Here is a 19266-nt window from a genome sequence, read left to right on the forward strand (position 1 = left end):
AGCAATAGTTAGCTTACTCCCAGAGACGCGACCACCGCCCTTCAGGCGCGCACTCCTTCCTCACTCAGGACAGAGTCCAAGACCTCCAGAGGAAGCTCAAAGGGACGTTACACCAAGGTTTACAACAAGTTTATTTTCCAAACAGCTTTATTAAGGTGTGCCAAGTAGCACAGGCAGCACATAGTATGAACGGGGGAAAAAACAAGTCACATGTACGATAGTTTTAAAACCAGGTGTCACTTGAACAGCACAGAGCTTCTCTTCTTCCCAGCCAACATAGCTGTAGGGCAGCCTCTACTTAAGCTTTCTTTTTTAAAAAAAGGGAACAAAGGGGTGCTTTGCAAAAAAAGGAGAGAAAAAAAACCCAACCCTCACACACACAAAAAAGAGTAACGGAGAAGTCTTCCTTGGCAAAAATGCAACACAACTTACGAGGCATGCTGAGCAGTGGAGAAGCAGAGTTTCAGTGTGTAGGGATACGGCCCATCTAGGAGGGGGAAAAAACACAAACACATATTTACACCCCCTCAACTTGGTTTATCTTTACGGCCGCAGAAACACAAGTCAATCCCTTTAAGGCAAGACATATATCCTATTTTCTAGACAGGGAAATAAGCCCATGAAAAGACACTCCCAAGGGGTTTCTAATTCTGCCCCTAAACCCAGCATCCACTTCGGACCGATCGGGCAGGGCCTTCCGACATCAAGGTCCTTGGCGTAAATGATGTCAACGGCGCCTTGTTACTCCCAGCGGCTTACAAACCACTCTGAACTGCAAAGCCCAAGCCCAGTTCTGCCTCCCCCCCCCCCAGCGCTGTGATGTCACTAGAAACACGCAACCTCACACCCTTTGGAAGGTGGAGGGTGTGTGTGTGTGTCGGAAACCACAGAAAAAGCTTACTTGGGTTTTTCATCTGGTAATGGTTGAGGAAAGCCAGCGACTCCAGAGCATCGCCTTTGGTTTCCCACTCCAACAAGCCAGAAGAACTCCTTTCACCTGCAGACACAATGAAAATATCCTATGGGCATCTCGGAGAGAAGGCGCAGAACCGAATCGCTGGCGAGGGGAGGCAACGCGCCCGCCCCCCTTTACACCTGCAATTCAGACCTGTACCTGGAGCCCAAGCTCACTGTGCTGGTAGAAGGTGGCGGGACATGCACACCTGGAGAGCACTGGGCCCACCTGAATTCTCTAATTTCACAGCAGGGTTGAACACAGTTGAGAAGCAAAGGTTTTTCCTGCATGATCTTTGGATAAACTGGCCCGCTGGCTTCCTCTATGAGAAATTCCACCTCAATTTCTGTTTTCTGAGAGACACAATTCTGAAGTTGGGAAGCTGCAATGTATACTTACTTTTCCCCGAAAACACTTTCACGGAAGATGGTCTTTTCACTCCCAGCTCATCACAAATCTGAAAAGAAAAAGAAAAAATGATCCACATGTAAGAGAAATCCAAAGATTAGTCTATGGGATTAACCACGCCAACGATGAGACGTTCGTTTAGCCACGTCCCGTTTCTAAATCCAATCACAGTAACGTGTACATCAGTCAAACATATAGCTTTTGATGCAATACTTGAAAGGAAAGGAAAGAAATAGAAAAGAGGGGACTGTGGTCCATCTGTCTCCATTCATAAAAGTGAATAAATGCTGACAGGGTTCTGCAGACTCTCTCTTTGGCAGGTTGGCTGGCAGACGATCCCCCTGTCCTGACAAAGCATCTTCTGCTCCTGCTGCCCCGAGTGAGCGGAGGCCCCCAGAGCCGAGCTCTTACCTCGTAGAAGTTATCCTCTGTCACTTCCAGAGGGGCATTGAAAAAATGGAGCACGTTGCTGGGGTGTTGAATCCTGTTCTTGGCTGCCTGCTCCGGGGTTGAAAACCTGTTGTTCCGAGAACCACTGAAATCCTTGTAACTGCAGGAACCGTCCTCGAGGCCGTAAGACTGGCCAGGCATGATGGCCTGTTGCTTGGACACGCTGCGGTCAGGAGGGGAGAAACGCAGTTTAAATACCTCCATGAACAACAGAGGGTCTGGGAAGAGGCCCCGCAGGACCGCTGGGGAGGACAGAAGGCACTCACCAGACATTCAGCTTTTGATCAAACATGAAGTTGTTGTTCAGGTGGGTGATTGCTCGGTCCACTGCATACCCATCAGCCATCTCCACCATGGCCGCCCCGGGCTTACTTTTCATGAATTTCACCTAATTAAAAAAAATACATTTGTATAAAGATCAACCCCTTTCAAGACCAGAATGGGTACTATGTGGTGCAACTTCAAAGGGCAAGTGGCATGGATTTCTACTGATTTTTTCAGCGAGTCTACAGGAAAAAGATTGTTCCTTTCCTCCTCCCAAGGAAAAACCATGTGCTAGAATTCCAGTCTGAGACAGGACCTCGCCTCCCCCTGCCACAAACGGTGCAACCAGAAGTACAGGCACCAGAGACTCTTGATACTCATTGGGACAGTCAAGTGGAGCTGAAACTGGCTGGCCTCTTCTGAGACACTGACAGGCCTGGGTCATTATTCTTCCTTCCTGTTGTCTGATCACCCACCCTCTCCAACTGATTGAGCAGCATCAGAACAAGGAGCCTGTACCTGTGTCCTTCTGGATTGTGGCACAGAGCATGCCCAGAGCCTGGACTGCACCACTGGGAGTGTTGTCTTGCCAAAGGCACTTCTGAAGCCAAGGCACAGGCCAACCTTGAGCCCAGTTGTGGGAGCAAAGGTGGGGCTCCTGGGAGGGCGATGTTAACGCCCCACTTGGGCTTACTGCTAGAAGAAACCCACGTCTCAGCTATACGTGTAGGCAAAGAGGAAAATGAAACTATACTGCAGGGTAGCCTCTGGCCCTGAAGGACAAGCCGTACCCAGTTGGTGGTGCCTCCCGCTGTGTGCTGCTTTGCTGCTGGCCCCCCAAGTGCTCCATGGGCACCTGCTGTGCCTTGATGGGAAAGAGCAGGGTCCAGATGGGCTCACCTTCTCGACATTTCCATACAGGCAAAAGACGTTGAAGACCCGGTCGCAGTTCATCTTGGACTGATCCAAGCCATACACCATCAGGACAGGGCTGTCGGCGTGGGGGCCGTACTCGGGGGGCGGAGGGGGAGGAGGGGGATGTCCATACTGAGGCCCGTAGCGACTTGGTCCCCTGTGCCGGCCACCCACCGGTGGGCCCATCCGCCTTCCTTCGTAGTGAGGGGGTGGAGGGCCATAGCCTTCATCGTGGTAGTGCCCGTGGTAGCCACCGTGAGGTCCTCCTAGAGACATGGAAGGAGACAGGGCTCAGGAAACCCAAGCAAGGCAGGCCAGAGGCCCTCCCACGTTGGGCGGCTGCCAGTTGAACTTAGGCTCTTACCATATTCAGCGGGATGATCCCCGAGGAGAGGAGGCTGCCTCTGTCGCTTATTAGGGTTCCCACCTGGCTCACCTGCCAAAAGGAGAAAGCCTTTAGAAACCCATGCAAGGATCCGGCAGTCAAAGTTCTGGGACACACCCTGGACTACAGAGTCTTGCTTAGGTCCACCTTGTCCCTTTCCTGAACTATTTTCAACACCCCTGGAATGAGGCCTGTCTCAAGTCCCAGAAAATTAAAGGGGGGGAGCTCAATTTTTACTTTGCAACACTACCAGATACTCTAACATTTCTTTCCAAGACACACAACCTATTTATACACTGTAGAGCTGGGGGGGGGGCCGGAATTCTGGAAAAGACCCTTTCTGGGACAGGCAAATCTAGCCATCCCTTCTGGCCTGATCTGTGCTTATATTTACTTTCCTGAAAACAGTTTTGTTTGGATTCAGTGTCAGCCCCAAACTACCTTTTTTTTTGGCCTAACAAAACTACATTCAAATTTGCCTCTGTTTCTATGAGACCAATCTGCAAAATTAAGCTGCCTTGGGTTTTTTAAGAAGAAAGGCAGGATAAAAATATTTTAAATAAGCAAATAAGTAAATAAATTACATAAACAAAATTATCTGCCTTCTAAAAGGGACGGCAGAGTAATGTGTGAATTCACTAACTGGGCGGTATATAAATAAAGTCAATAAAATGACCAGCGATAGGGTAAGGAAAAGAGTGGAGGGAAGTTCACAACAAACTGAACACCTGAAAGTTAGGGCAACAGGAGAGATAGAGAGAACCATACCACCCTCCACAGCCCTAGCAGAGTTAAAGGGATTAAGCAAGACCGAGGAGCATCTGGCAAAGCAAAGCAAAAACAGCAGATCGAATTAAAACCCGTAACTGTATACAAAGCAGAAGTATTTAAGCAATTCATACAATTTCATGTTGTCCTTACAAACAAAATTAAAAGGGGAAGGGGGTGTTTTGCACAGTTTATTTCAACAGTCATTACAAAGATTGAAAAAGGCTACTTACAGCAGGAGTTAATAGTACAATGTCCATTGTCACATACATATTCTGCATTTCTCTTACCATTGGACGCTTCAACAGCGTAAGCACAGTTCTGAAAGATGGCGTCCCACCAAACATACACTGCGACCCTGCGTTACACGGTTTCATAGTCAAATACAAGTCAAAAGGCACGGAACTGATACAATCAAAGTAAGAAAAAATGTTTTAATAATAATAGTAAAAAAAAGAGCTCACAGATGTTTTTTAGTCTTCAGATGGTATCAAGAAAAATAGGACATAACAAAGGTGTAATGAGTGTCCCTTCCGTGGTGCATCTCCTGATGTTTTTGTCATGTGCTGTTAACAGGCTGGGTGCTTCTGGCTCTGTGTAGGTCTCCCGTGTGCGTGTCTCTCCTCTGTAAATGGAATGTGCCTTGGATCCCAAGTGGCCCCCCGGAGCAGAAAGCACCCCCATCTCTAGGGAGCTGGGGGCTTTGGGTACTTGGGTGTTTTGGTTTGTTTGTTTTTTTGTCTGTCTCCGCTTGGCGCTGGTAAATGGTTGGCAGCTGAGGACTGCAAGGAAAGAAGGGATAGCCTGCCCTCCCAAACCAAACCGTGTTGATATGGAGAGCATCCTATATCTTGGAGGGCCTCTGAGATTTACTCCGTTCTCCGGGAAAAGCGCTGGTGCGTTTTGTCTGAGACCCCTCTGGTCTGTGTTTTCCTAGATTCTGTGTAACGTTCTTGGTTTCAAGGTTTGGTTTTTTTGTTTTGTTTTGTTTTGTTTGGATTTGTAAGAATGTCGTGGCCTGATGCATCTTTCTCTCTCTCTCATTCTCTTTCTGTCTCACTCTGTGCTTGTAGATGTTGTCTTGGATCACGGTGTTGTGTTCTTGATGTTTAAAAAATGAGCTCAATCTGCTGCGTTTCAGGTACATTTAAGATGCTGCGTGTTTTCCTCCCGGCAGAGCTAGTGAAGGTTGGCCTTTTTTTGTTTTGTTTTTTCCTTTCCTACCCTGTGTGGTGTTGTTAAGAGAGTGTGTTGCAGAAGGCAGATCACAGGCCATTCAGGACTTCCACTGCAGTAGCATACGGTTTTCCCCAGGATCATGGGTGAAAGCATTGTTCGGGGCTGGGGAAAGGCCAGGTTAAGGCACCTCCTCTTTGCCCAGCCTTACGGCAGGAGCGCCAGGAGGAGGCAGCTCTCAGGGAACTGCGCAGTCCTGCCCGCTTAAGCCACTGCCAATCTGCACATCTTCTAAGTGAACCATGTCCATGTCAGGTCATGTAATGCCATTGCTCGCTTTGCTGTGCAGGTGGGGCCAAAAAAAAAGAGGGCCTCTGCCAGACCTCTTGATCAACAGCCTCCCTCAACTGCTCGTCTGGAGCTCTAGGCGACTCTGCTGCAGCCATGGAATAACACAGCTCAACTGTCAAACTTTTAAGGACACATCTACGGTACATACATTTTCCGTTTCGAAACCAATTTAAATGTTTTGTCGTGTCAACGCAGGGCCGAACAGGGCAACGGCAGAAACAGACAGACCAAGGTGGTGCTTTCTAGCTAACTTGAGGCTGATTCAACACATCAAACACCCCTTTCGCTATTTTGGACTACAACACCCATCCACCCCCACCCAGGGCAATCCACTGGCAAACAGGAGGTGTAGTCCAAAACACAAGGTTCCGGAAGCCTGAGCTAAAGTTCAACCTGCTCACCATTCTTACTTCTGCTTTCCAGGAAATGACATTTTCGCGTCCCTAGCTGAAAAATTACATTCCTAATCCCCTCCCCACATGTACCCATGGGCTGCACCTACACAAGGCTTCCTTTGAGCATGAACAGAGCACCCTATTGCTAGCCAGTACTGTCCTTCAGGCACAGCTAAGCGTAAAATCGGAACTCCTTGAAGGTAGCCCCCAGTCCCGAAAATGGAACAGGAGGCATACTATACAGCCGTGAGCTATATCAGGGTTGGGGCAGTAGCCTCTTTGGCGCTTCTGTCCTGGACTGTATGCTTTGTGTTTCACAGAGATGAGAATAACTATTCTCTGAAGCGTACCTCCTGGGTTAACAGCTTCCTAATACCCACGGAGGGCTCCCCTGCAAAGCCATCTTAGTGTAGTCTGCTCCTCATCGGGGCATTCACACATGATGCAGACTTCCAAAACTTGCTTCTAACTCTGCTGAATTCCCAATGCCTCCCCACCGTTCCAGGACAGCAAAATTAAATCACTTCCCACCTCCTCCCTTTGCAAACGTTGCTAGCTTGGCTTGTGTCATAGTGCAATAGGATACTGGCTCGGCTTGTGTTGTATGAGGCTCCGCCCCACCCCCCAAGCCAACGGCCCAAACCGTGCCTCTCAAATAAATAGAAAAGTAGGACGCTGCTGCCTTGGGCCCCCACCGGACTTCCCAGGGTCAGGCAGAATGCTGGACAGCAGGCAAATGGCATTACATCACACAAATCAGAGCTATGACGTGTGTGATTGAACAGGCAAATGTTTGTGTGTGGCTTTAAAGCAGTCTATCAAGGTTACCTTGTCCACTGAGGTTGGGGTTGGTGTAATCCCATGTATCCTGGTCGTTCTTGAACACATTCAGACGGGTAGGCTAAAAAGACACAACGGCACCATCATAAAACAGGGTGTGTGTGCACAGGCGATATAGGAGGTGGTAACTCACCCTTCCGATTCCTCGGCAGGCATGAACGATGCTTGCTTAGGATGGAAACGCAGGGACCCCATTCCCTAGACGAACATCCAGAGCACCACTCACCTTGGCATATTCAATTTTCAGTGTACAGCAGCCAGAGTAAATATCGGCCCCGTTCAGGGAAGCCTTTGCTCTCTGCGCGCTCTGCACCGAGTCGAACGTTGGCTCTGTTAAGGAAGCTTTGGAAATATCTGGTAACCATCTTAAAACATTTCCTACAAAGCAGGGACTGATTTTAACACCCAGAAACACTTCTTTATCAAATGCTATGGCCTGCCTTTCTTCCCATTTCTATCTCTTTTGCTTAATTAGAGACAACACAGAAGAGCAAACTCATCTCTCTGAAGCAGTGAGGTCTCTGGCCCTTTTCTATGAGGGTATCTGTAGAGATGACTGGCTATGTTACTCGCCACAGAAAACCAGCCGTGGGCTAAATTAATCAGACTGCTGCTATAGTTTGCCAGTTCTTACTTGAGCCAGGATGTGGCACATGTACATGGAAAGGAAGAATGTGTCACAATAGCTTTTCAAGGCAGTCAATAAACAGACAGTAACTGCTCCTATGAAAGGCTGAATCACTCTTGCTGAGGCAGTACAGGACTTGGTCTACTTTATGCCAGAATCAGTGGGAGCCACTTTTCTCAGCCATCCTGAGGAGGGGAGGAAAGGATATTCCACCATAGCCTGGACGCCGTTCTTCCGGAAGATAACAATCCGCTGAACAGGGCCACATGGGTTGCAGATGGTATATAACACATCCTGTGAAAAGATACAAGACATACCGTGTTTCTCCAAAAATAAAAACAGGGTCGTATTAATTTTTCCTCCAAAAAAACAATTTAGGGTTTATTTTCAGGGGAGGTTCTAAATTTATTCAAATACAGTCATGTCATCTTCTTCTGGTTGCTGCACAAGGGTGGAGGGCAGGGTTTCACTGAATTGGGGCTTATTTTTGGGCTAGGGCTTATATTACAAGCATCCTAAAAATCATACTAGAGCTTATTTTCAGGTTAGGTCTTATTTTCAGGAAACGGTAGCAAAACATAGGAACCTTAAGAAGACCAGCCTCCACACCTCTTGAACTTCTACTAATTAATAGGTTAATTAATTTATTTTATTTCAATTTAATGTAATTTCTGTATCACACTGTATAGCGTGTTGCATTATTCTGGGTGATTTACAGCAAGTAAAACACACAACAGAGAAATTAAAATAAAAACACAGAGATAATAACATAAGAGGCATAAAATTATAGCTTACAAGCAGAATGTGGGGCATTCTGAAAAATCAAACGGGGCAACTGAGAAAGGCCGCTCTGGAAAGAAGTGTTTTCAGGGGCCATGTAAACGTTGGGAGGGAGGTGCAGCTCCAGCATGAGTGGATCCTAGAGTACTGGTGCCACCGCCAAGAAGGCCCTAAATCTAGTAGACGATTTCCGGGCCTCCTTTGGAGGGTCCACCCAGGAGGATCAGTGCCTGGGCAGACCTAGAGGTGCAGGTAGATGACTTTGGGGAAAGACACGCTGTTGCTGGCTCATCACCACCAGCTTCAGTAGCATCACTACTCACCGTTGTAATGGAGTAGATGGGATTGAGGATCGTGAAAAGCAGGACGTTGTTGACCCCTCTGGAATCATCTGAGTCGCCCGGGCGTGAGATCTTCTGGCTTGTGGAATAGTTGACAAAGGCTGGGTGCCCTGCGATATAGATCTGGTTGTCAGCTGCATAATTGACCGCATTGCAAGCTCCCAGGATATCCTCAAACTCCACCAAGGCCTGCCTCTTTTTGGGCATCACCACCACATAGCTTGAGAAGGGAAAAGGAACCACAACGCTTCAGTAAATAAACATGCACGACAGCTAGAAACATTCAGCTCCTCTCTGCTCCCCCTCTCTTCTCTGGATGTCCCTTTTGCCACACTGCTAACCTGATAGGGCCAAATTCCTGCAGGGCCTCCACGAGATCAGCTTCCACCACACCATCGATCAGACCTCTGATGTGGACAACGGGAGAAGCAGCTGGCTTGTGGGGATCGTCATAGTTCTCCTGTCGGAAAGGATGGGGAAAGAACACTATTAATACTGCCACATAGTTTCTCTGGCCTGCTCTTCATTCAGCACAGCTTCTTCCAGATTCAGTTCTCTGCTACTTAAATCTAGAACAGTTCAGCCCATGACACTTACTCCTATAAGGAAGGGAAAAAAAACCTCTTTATGCTAACTTGAGTGTTCTTTTCCTCTTTAGCAACTCCAATTTAGATCCGGGTTGGTAGACTTTTAAAATTTAATACTAAGAATAGGCTCTATATTTATACTACATATTGGGAAAAACAGAGTTTGCAATCAAGACGTCACCCTGTGAAAAAGGATGCAAGTAAATCTGAACATGCAACTAAAAGACAGTGCCTACCTTGCTAATCAGAGAACGACACTGCGCTGAGGACAACTGGAGAAGTGGCCCCAGATGCGAACTACGACAACAACCCCCAAAAGGAGTTCAACCGTTAACTTCTCCAAAGAAATCGGCTTCTATGGTAACTGGTCCATCCCAGACTGATTCTTTTCCAATTACCTTGCAACTTTCAGGAGCAAAAAACTCCCTATTCTCAACCAGACTCAGGACGCACTAGCATCTATAGCCGCGGTCCCCAACCTTTTCAGCTCTGCGGACTGGCTGGGGAAGGTGGGGCACCCCCATGCGCAAAGAGCGGCACAGCGCTCATGCTAGCACTCGTATGCAGGCACAAAAGGGCTGTGCATAGGGTAGGTCTCTCTCTGCGGCCTGCTCCGGCCATGGACTGGGAGTTGGGGACCTGTGATCTATAGAATAATCTCCTCAACTTCAAAGGATTATCTGCCACAGCATATATGGCACACTTAAGTTCAACAAACTATGCTGCCAGTAGTAAAACAACTAAGCTCAGATGACTGAGTCTATGCCCCTCACTCAGGGGTCACCCTACAGATGCTGCAATTGAAAAACAGTCACTGATTGGCTATTAGGCCTTGGATTGGGCTGTATACTAAGGTCAAATGCCAAACTGTCACTGGTGAATGAAACCCCAAAGGAAATCAAAATCTCTGGATGGCTTCTGCTCAATGATTTAGTGCAAGCTCTCGTCTGTTATTTCCTTGGCTGCTTTGTGCTTAGGACGTCCTGCTGACCCAGCCCATCATTTCACAGTAACTGAGCGCTTTGTCCTGCAGAACACGTGGTGGGGAGTTCCAGCTGCTCTTATGCTCCTAATTCTCCCTGAAATGCCGGACCCACTTTGGCTTTTACCAGCCAAAATTAAATAACATGGTCCATCCCTGACAGGTGACACTCAAGAGGTTATAATGCTTCCATTCACAAGATTCCACTTCATCTCTACGGCTGACAAGAAACAGCAAATCTAGATCCTGTGTCTCGATACAATCCTTTGTCAGATCATCACCAAATCCCACAGAGAATAAGTCAGGTTAGCGCAAGAATGCTTTCGATTTTTTTAAAAATTTGAACCATGACTTTAAAGGTCCATTTCCTGACCTAGTTCAATATTTTGACTTTAAATACAGGTACTGTCTTTCATTGCTGTAAGCCGCCTTGGGTCTTTTTCAAGAAAAAAGGCGGGGTAAAATATTTTTAATAATGATAATTCCCCATTCCTTCCTTTAAAAAAATGAACAGCGATGTGATTATCATACATTTGTTAGAGCATTAACTCTGTAAGGGGAGCAATCCCTTGGCAGGCCAGGCAGCAAAAGACTTTTGCTCCCCCCTACTCTGGTTGACTGCTTCAGGATATGGAGGCTCCACTTCTTTTCTTTCCTTTTCCTAGTGTCTGTCCCATGTTGTCTAAAGTTTTTCCCCTTATTTAAAAATGTTTTAATTACATTGTAATATTCTTGTTGTAAGCCGCCTAGAGTGGTCTTAATCGACTAGATAGGCGGGATATAAAATAAATAAATAAATACAGTAAATAAATTTTCTTACCCATCACGCCTAAAACCGCCCCAACAACCAGCTCAAGCCACACACCTCAAGCCAGGTGGAGGGGCTCCCTGTCATTTTACTCCTCCCTCATTTTATTTTATTTTTAAATAGTACCCAAGCCAGCCGCTTCCTTGGGAGATCAGGAAGCAGCCACGTGCCAAACCCGGGTGGATCTGCGAGGTGGCCCGCTTTCCTCCTCGTCCTGCGGAAAAGGGTCGGCCGGCCTTCCTCCCCAAAAAGGCCCGCCTTGGAAAGCCCCGTGAAGGAGCCAGACGGCCTGGGAGGCTGCTGCTGCTCCTGCTCCTGGAGGCTCTACTCCAGCGACCGATAGGAGGAGCTTACTTCCGAGGGTGGGGAGGCTTCTATTGCCCACCCCCACCCGAAGAGCGAGGGGTGTCAGGCCTCCACCCACCATCATCCCCACAATGACGGTGGGGGTGATGGGAGTTGTGGTCCAAAGCCCTCCTGAGGGCCGCATTCCCTTCCCTCTTTTTTCCCCCACACACGCCCGTTCTCTTCGCTCGCTGAGGGGGCGCTCCCTCCCTCCCTCCGAGGAAGGCCTGCCCGCCCGGCCGCCCCTCACGGGTCCCCTCACCCCGCCTCCGCCGGCCGCTCCTCCCGGGCCGTGGTCCGCGTTCTCCGTCTTCTGGCGCTTCGGGGCGCGGCCGCCCTCAGGGCCTCCTCCGTAATAGCGCCCCGAGCCTCCTCCGCCGCCCCCGCCTCCTCCTCCGCCCATCTTCACCATGTCGCCCCCGCGCCCCGAACCGCCGCCGCCGCCTCCCTCGCCGCTCTGCGAGCCGCGCCACCTCCGCCGCGACATGGCGCCCACACTGCAGCCGCCCACCCCGCGCGCCCTTCTCAGGAACGCCTCTATTGGGCCCGCCCCTCGTCACTCAGCGGCGCGGCGGAGCTCATTGGGCCCCGGCCGCGTCTCTGCTCCCTCCGTCCCGCCCTCCGCCGCTATTGGCTGCGGCGTCTCCCGCCTGTCGAATTTATTCGCTTGAGTCGCTGCTCATCAAGACGTTGAGCGCTCTCGGTTGGTCGAAAGTCGCGCCCATCTAGGCTCCCTTCAAAGTCATTGAGTGGAACAGCCGCCTCTCTCGTCAGCATCCCGCCCCACCGCATTGCCTCTCTTGGAGAGACCGCCTTCTTGTCCAGAAAACCGTTGGCTCTCCGAAAACACTGCAGTCGTTGCTGTCATCCTATTGGTTACCCTTAACGTCTATCAATTCGATACGAAATCTGATTCGGTCAAATCTGAAGCAAGCGGCTTCTTTTTTGTTCCTATAAGAGACCGTCTTGTCTCCTTACATAAATTTTATTGGCTGCTTTTCATGCCCATCACTTCAGTCGCCGAAATCCATAGGATGGCAGTCCCTGGCCTTTATTTCAATTGGTCAACGAGGGTTTCCTTTTCCTCCCTCCACTTTGAACCAATGGGATCTCACAGTTTGGGGGGGCGGGGAAAACTAATTATGGCTTATTGTAGACTTTGAAGGCAAAGAAAATCCTGAATATTTTAGGGCTGCGAGAAAGCAAAGGATCTTGGGAGTTATCCTGTTGTTGTTTTTTTTGGCCAAGGGAGCTCAGGGTGCCTCGAGGCCCAGACAAAGGCTACAAAACTGGTTAAGTTGCAAAGGCTTATGGGAGCTTTTCCTGGACTGTGGGCCAGCCAGCCAATCAGCTTCTGACCTGCTGCAAAGCCTGATGGGAACTTTCCCAAGACTTTGGCTGGGTAGCCAATCAGCTTCTGACCTGCGGCAAAGCCTTATGGGAGTTTGCCCTGGATTTTGGAGGGCAAGCCATCCCTTTCTAGTTTTTCTGAAAAGGGAACTGCAAAGCATCATGGGAGAGAGAGAGAGAGGATGATAGTTTTTCCAGGCTTGGCGTAAATGTCAAGAGGAGACCAGAAGGGGTGGTCTGCTGTGAGATCCACACACCTATAAGGATAGGTGTGTGGATCTCACAGCCAAAGACTATGAGGCTCTGACTTTCTTCCCTCAGCACCATGGGCAATGCTAGTGGATGATGGGTGTTGCAGTTAAAGTTTATGGACCATTGCAGTGACCCACCATTAGCTCTTCAGCTCTCACAGCCCTGTGTTTCAGTGGATATTGAACAAAGAGCAAAATGCACCCAATAAAAGCAGAGCTTGTATTACTTATTCATAGCATTTATATATACCTCTTAATGCACTACAATGTAATTTTAATGCATTAAAATGCCTTACATTTCAAGCCCAGAGATAAGATGCACCACGCTAGAGAGGGTGCGCCGTTTTTTATTATGTGTGCAGTTTTCTGAAGGCAGACAAGACCTTGCTCTGCCAACCCTCCCTCCTCCGTCTGCACATGTGTTTCATGAATCACAAAAGGGGCGGGGAGCTTACCTTTTGGGATGTGTCCAGGTGACCTTCTGCAGAAGCAGCTCCAGAGGGCTGGGCATCTGTCAGCCTCAGTTACCCTGTCTCCAGATCAGGATTAATGGAGATTGCTCAACAGTTATTATAGTGGGAGATTACAATACAGTGAAGAGGAGATTACTCAGCAGAATAAAGCAGCACAGCCCGTTCCTGGACTGAAGCTATTTCCAGTGTGACCCCCCTCCCACCTCCACTACAGAAGAAAGAAGTAGCTGCCAGATTCTTCCTTTCAGGTTTGAATTTAGGGCTGCAAGGGCAGGAACACATAATAGGATCAGGATTTAAATGGAGTCTCAACCGATAACGTTTTTCTAGCAATTTTGGTGCTTCTTTCGGTTCTCTAGAAAGAAAATTCCTTTCCATGAGATTCTGTGGAAGTCTAGTATCACTAGAAAGCAAGATCCTTCAGATCAGTGTTTCCCGACACAGATCAGTGGTTGCAAAGTGTTTTCTCTGAACATAAGGGTCACCTTATGTGTGTTGTAGTCCTTGTTAAACAACAACAACAACAACAACAACAAATAATAATAATAATAAACAACTCCCAACCTCTGGCCCCACAGCCAGACACCTAAGCCAACTGAGGTATCCAGCAGCTATCCTTGATATTTTGGAGCCAGATATTAAGATCAGTGTACGTATGCATGTGTATGTATGAGAAACAGACTCTTTGGGGGAGAAAGAAGCCTCTACTTTAAGAGATGACTTTGTCCCAGTAAAAATGCCTTTTTATGCAAACATGATGGGTGTGTGTGTGTGTCACTGGTTACTCAGCTGTTATAAAAGCAGGTTGTGACTTAAAAAAAAAAGATTGGGAACCATTGCTTGAGATAAAACAGCCTCCCCCAATATGGCGCCTTCTGGGTATTATGGACTACAAATCCCATAGTCCCTAAACATTGGCTAAATTGGCTTCAGCTAATGGAAACTCCAGTTGAACACATCTGGACGACCCCCTAACTGAACAAGCTGCAGAGCAGATCATACTAGTATTGCTACAGATGATCTGAAAGGGGTGCAGAGTTCAACCAAGTGTGTGCGTAGGTGTAAGAGTGCTTTCTTGGGTGCTAGTCCAGGTAATAAAGGCAGCGTATATATAATAAAGAAATGGAAAAATAATAAACCTAGAATAAGAACAGCTATCACTCACAGAATCACAGCATCAGAAGGGTTCAAAAAGATTATGACTGGTGGGGCCACTCTTTCTTCCCAGAAACCCACTTTTTTGAAAATTTTCTTTAGAAGTTTTAAGAAAGGGTTTGAGAGAAAGTAAAAAGGACTGCCAGGAGGGGAGGGGGGGCTGTTCAGGAGACAGTCCCAGCCTCAGCAGCTCGCTCGGCATCCTATCACGGATCAGAAGGTCTTCCAGCTTGCGGGCACAGTCTTTACAGGCTGCCTGTTCATGGTGCGGTCTCTCTCCGGCTTTGTGGCTGAAGGAGGGAGGGAGCAGCGAAGCTCTCGGCTGACCCCGCTGGCGCTGACAAAGAGCAGCCTGCGTCAAACTTTCCGTTGCTTTTGGCATCTCCTCTACTAAATCCTCGGCTGCGAAGGAGTCCCCCCTCTGCCTTTTTTTTTTTTTTGCATCAATGTTCATGGATCGAGTTATCTCTGCTTCAGGATTGAGGACAGGAAAATTGTCGGCAAGCCAGCCTCTGTTCTGACTCTGCAACACAGAGCACAGGGCAGAGCCTGAATTGCTATTATTTGGTTCAAAATGCAAGCTTCTTTGGCCTTCGTCCAGCGGATTTCAGAGTTTTGCACCCTCTTCCGTGACCAAAACATGTGCTCCACTCACCCCTCCTTCCACCATCAACACTCAATGCATGACACAGTCTACTCTGCATTCTTTCTTCACCATAACTCTTGAGAAAGAGAGCCTCCGTGTTTCTGTATGAGTTACCAACCTGGTAGTTCCTGCTTTTTTACATCAAGAGGAACCAAATGATGAAGTCAAACCTGATGCCGTGAAAGATCTGGGCCCTGCTCCCCAGAGACAGCAAGCTAAAAGCAGATAGGGCCCTAACACCAACTCATACAGAGATACCAAAAGTAGCCTCCTCTAAGCTCAAGGTGGTTGTTGTTGTTGTTTAGTCATTTAGTCATCAGGAAGGACAGCATAAGTGAAACTGCAGAACGGCTTGTCCCCAGAGAAGGCTGACTGGAGGGAGGCAAGTTCAGAACAATCACTCTCCAAGAGTTGCACCAGGCAGCCTCCCGGAGGGGCAAATAATCCTGCTGCATATCTGGTGGAGGAATAAGCAAGCATAGCTGATTGCAAGAAGTAGGGAAATGGTCCAGACTTTCAGAGGGACTAAAACTCCCAGCAATGCTGGGGCCGATGAGGGTTAGAATCCAGCATCTGTAGAGCTAGGATTTTCAGCTCATGTAAGCCTTTGATCCCAGACACGGCAAGCCCACATCTCCAGATGTTAGCGGAATACAACCCCCAACATTCCTCACAACTGGCTATGCTAAGGCCAAAGGCGATTTTAGTCCTTCCACACCATGAGGACCAGAAACTTGACCACTCCCAATTTAACCAGCAAGGAGATTTGCAAAAGATGGAGTAGGCAGGGAAGAGCAAATGGCTCCGAGTTTTCGAGAAAATTGGAACAAAGAGAGAATGGGAAAGAGAAAGAACCCATGACCTCCCCTCTTGCCTTCATCATGATCCTTCGGTAATCTTCCCCACCCACCCGCCCTGGTCGATCACAAAGGACAGACACGCTTGCCAGCCCCTTGGCACTCGGGCAAGTTATTCTGGGCATGACAAAATTCTGCAAAGCTTCCCCTTCCAGGCTGACTCACCACCCAGTAGATAGTCACAGCCCTGATGCCTGCAGGCGGGACAACAAACTTAGGATTCACTCCCTCCACAGCAGGGATCAAATCTTCACGTTCGATTAGCAAACCCAGAAGACTCTTTTTTTTCTGCCGAAGACCCAAACAAGGAGGGGGGGGGAGAGACTCTTGTGGGATGTAAAAACGTCGTCCTTTTTCCAAGCAGCTGCTAATACAAAGACCGTGCCGAACATCGCCGGGTGTGGATTTGCTGGGTTCCGAAAAATGTAACGTCCTAAGTTCCTACTTGCACCCTGACCTGGTTGCTGGCACACGTCTTGCTGTTTTTTTTCCCCTTTGTGATCTCACCCCCCCCTTCCCTCAGCCACCTCCAAGTTCAAAGATTAGCTGACTGAGCAAACCTAATGTCAGGCAGGGCAGCAGTTCATCCTTTGAAGGCCGGTGGAACATTAACTGCGGTGAACTTGTTTGGCTGCTTTTTTCAGGGAAACCGGTTTTGGCAAACAGCGCAAGGGTGCACTCACCTTGCTGCCTGCGAGTCTATTCAAAATCAATGTCCCTCTGGAGGCCCCAGGAATTAACCCTGGTAGGATCTTCTAGGGTTTTGTCCCCATGTTCTGTCCGCGAATAACCATGGCACAGCCTGGTAGAATCCTAGAATTCATGAAGTTGCAAGAGGCTTGTAAAGCCATCGAGTTCAACCCCTGGATCAGTGCAGGAATCCAGATTCAAAGCAGATCGGCCAGGTGGGTTGTCTTAAATTTCTCTTGAAGGCCTCCAAGCGCTGGAGCGCTCACCACCTCTCGAAGTCAAGAGTTGTACTACTCTAACAGTTAGGAAGTTTTTCCTGGTAAGTCAATCACACGTTGAGCATCCAAAGTCCCTTGAATATAATGATTTCCATCCACCTTACCAATGGCCCTGCAGAGTAGACCGGCAAGGTTCTCACACTGCAGAAGAGGGAGGAAAGTACGTAGCTTCCTTCAAGCGGTCTCATCAAGTCAGGCGAGGTTTAAGCAAGTCACCCAAGGGTCTTCCCCAGTGGGCCACTTCAGGCTCCTGTTAAATCAACCCTCTTGCCTTCATAGAGTTGTAGCATTGGAGCGGGATCCAGAGGTCATTTGGTCCCACCTGCCACCAAAGCAGGAAATCCACGGTGGAAGTAAACCGGACAGCTGTGTGCAAATATTTGGGGTGCGTTGCAGAGGTATTGCTTTAGAACGAAAGGCTTTCGGCCACTTTATTCCGTACACGGCTGGGGTAAAATTGGAACTAAAGGCCTTGGGAAGCACCGAGACCTGGGGGAGGGGGAGAAACCCAACCATCTCCACTTTGCATGGTGCAGTCTCCTGGTTCCCTCCCTCTGATGAGGATCACAACGGTGGATGCTGAGAACCTCTGCCACCGCCAGGTAGACCAGCCTCCGTCCCAACTGGAATAGCCCAACCTCTCTGCTCAAGCGGAAGCTCTCATTTATTTATTTAAAATGTATTCGCTCTGCTTTTACTCCTTAAGAGGGCCCGAAGGCGGCTTACTACATGTCCCCAGCATCCCCAGACGCTGGGCTGCCAGGAGGTGATGGAGGTCGGCTCTTACCCGGAGCAGAGGTCCGAGTGGGCCAGCCTATATGATGAGGTCAAAGGGGCTTCCTCTATTCCCGGGACCGGTCCCATCGGTGCACAAACCCCCTCCCTCCCTCCACGACCCTTGGTGGCTTTGGGGGGAGAGGCGACACCGTGTCCTCTTGCAACCCACTCCCTGCCCACGAGACGGGCGCTCGCCCGGCCTCCCCCCAAGAAAGCAGGCAAGAGGGCTTCTGAACAAGGGGAAACGGGGTCTTCCGAGTATCCGATTCTGTCCTTCCTTAAAAAAAAAAGTATTGAGTTTTGATGAAGACCCAAAAGCCACAACAGCTGCTTCCCCTGCAACAAACCGGACCTTCACAGATGTGGACATGCAGTTTGGCGAAAGAGCGAGGGGGAGAGTCTCGTCTCCACCGCTGGCTTTTCCTGGCCTTCCGATTTCCTCTTACGCCTGGCCTGGAGCCGGATTTGTTGAAGGCCGACGGCTCCCCGGCAAACCCCTTTCCTGACCCAGCAAAACCCTCTTTTGGCCTTAGAAATCGAGCAGATGTTGGAGAAATCTGGCCTTCACGGCTTGCCGTGAAGCTGAAGCCAAATTTCCCCCAAAATATATGTTCCACCCATCACGGTTGCCAAGTTGCAAACTTTGGCCCCAGGTCGAGGGCTGAGATTTTTTTTTGGTTTTAAAATCTCCAGGGGGACTTTCCACCCCCACGAGAAACCTGGGAAAGCTGCCCAAGACCCCGGCTGGTTCCATTCAAAAAAAGGGAAAGCGTAAAAAGCGCAGGTTTCGCTCCCACGAATTATGATTCTGTTCCCATCGAGATTGTGGAGCCTTTGCTGGCAACAGGCTGGGTTTTGCAAGGTCGTCCCCCTTGGACAAGGAAAAAAAAAGAGAGAGATCGAGGCAGGGAGGGAGCCGGGAGGTTAAAACGTTCGGCATGGAAGACGGGGAAGTTCAGGACCAAGTGAAGGAAGCAGGAGATAACCTCAAGATTTGACCAAAAAAAAAAAAAAAAAAAGAGTTGTTTCTTCTCAAGAGGGCAGGGGAGGCCACAAGCACTTCCCTGGTCATCCTGAGGACTAGTAGCTTGAAGTTCCACCTCATAAATAAAAATCCCCTCGCCAGCACTCTAAACTTTCCCTTATCTAAACAGACCTGGGATCGGGTCACGGCTATACAGATCCCTTCAGTAGGACAGAGGTGGAATGGCTCGGCACAGAGGAAGCGGACGGAATAACGTTCAAGGCCTGTCTAAGTGGCCAGCGCGGTGAAATATTACATTTAGGAGTGACTCAGTCCAGGAAGTGCTGATACGACACAATTCTCACAGGGGAAAAAAAACCACCAGTCATGAACTAAAAATCCGGAGATGAGCAACTTATTTTTCCGTCCTCCAACGGCAGCTCTAAG

General features: G+C 48.8%; 1 protein-coding gene across 1 annotated transcript; it reads right to left on the reverse strand.

Annotated features, from left to right (window-relative positions):
• Window positions 1–129: 129 nt before the first annotated feature.
• Window positions 130–11880, reverse strand: HNRNPL (heterogeneous nuclear ribonucleoprotein L). Its single transcript, XM_072979633.2, has 13 exons — window positions 11641–11880; window positions 8998–9116; window positions 8639–8876; window positions 7744–7829; window positions 7134–7230; window positions 6896–6968; window positions 3357–3428; window positions 2978–3258; window positions 2080–2201; window positions 1775–1976; window positions 1355–1412; window positions 902–997; window positions 130–487 (listed from the first exon to the last, which is right to left on the reverse strand). The coding sequence occupies exons 1-13, from the start codon at window positions 11863–11865 to the stop codon at window positions 429–431; spliced, it is 1728 nt and encodes a 575-aa protein (XP_072835734.2). The 5' UTR covers window positions 11866–11880; the 3' UTR covers window positions 130–428.
• Between the last annotated feature and the right edge of the window lie 7386 nt (window positions 11881–19266).

Source organism: Pogona vitticeps, chromosome 9 (genome assembly GCF_051106095.1).
Source record: "Pogona vitticeps strain Pit_001003342236 chromosome 9, PviZW2.1, whole genome shotgun sequence".
Lineage (NCBI taxonomy): Eukaryota > Metazoa > Chordata > Lepidosauria > Squamata > Agamidae > Pogona > Pogona vitticeps.

What these genes read in the sequence shown, in the direction of transcription:
- HNRNPL (XM_072979633.2), bottom strand. Translation starts at nt 11,865, where the DNA reads ATGTCGCGGCGGAGGTGGCGCGGCTCGCAGAGCGGCGAGGGAGGCGGC. An exon ending in TGAAAATTGAATATGCCAAG is followed by an intron (nt 6,969 to 7,133) that starts GTGAGTGGTGCT and finishes GTGTCTTTTTAG; the next exon opens with CCTACCCGTCTGAATGTGTT. An exon ending in TTACCAGATGAAAAACCCAA is followed by an intron (nt 488 to 901) that starts GTAAGCTTTTTC and finishes TCCCCCTCCTAG; the next exon opens with ATGGGCCGTATCCCTACACA.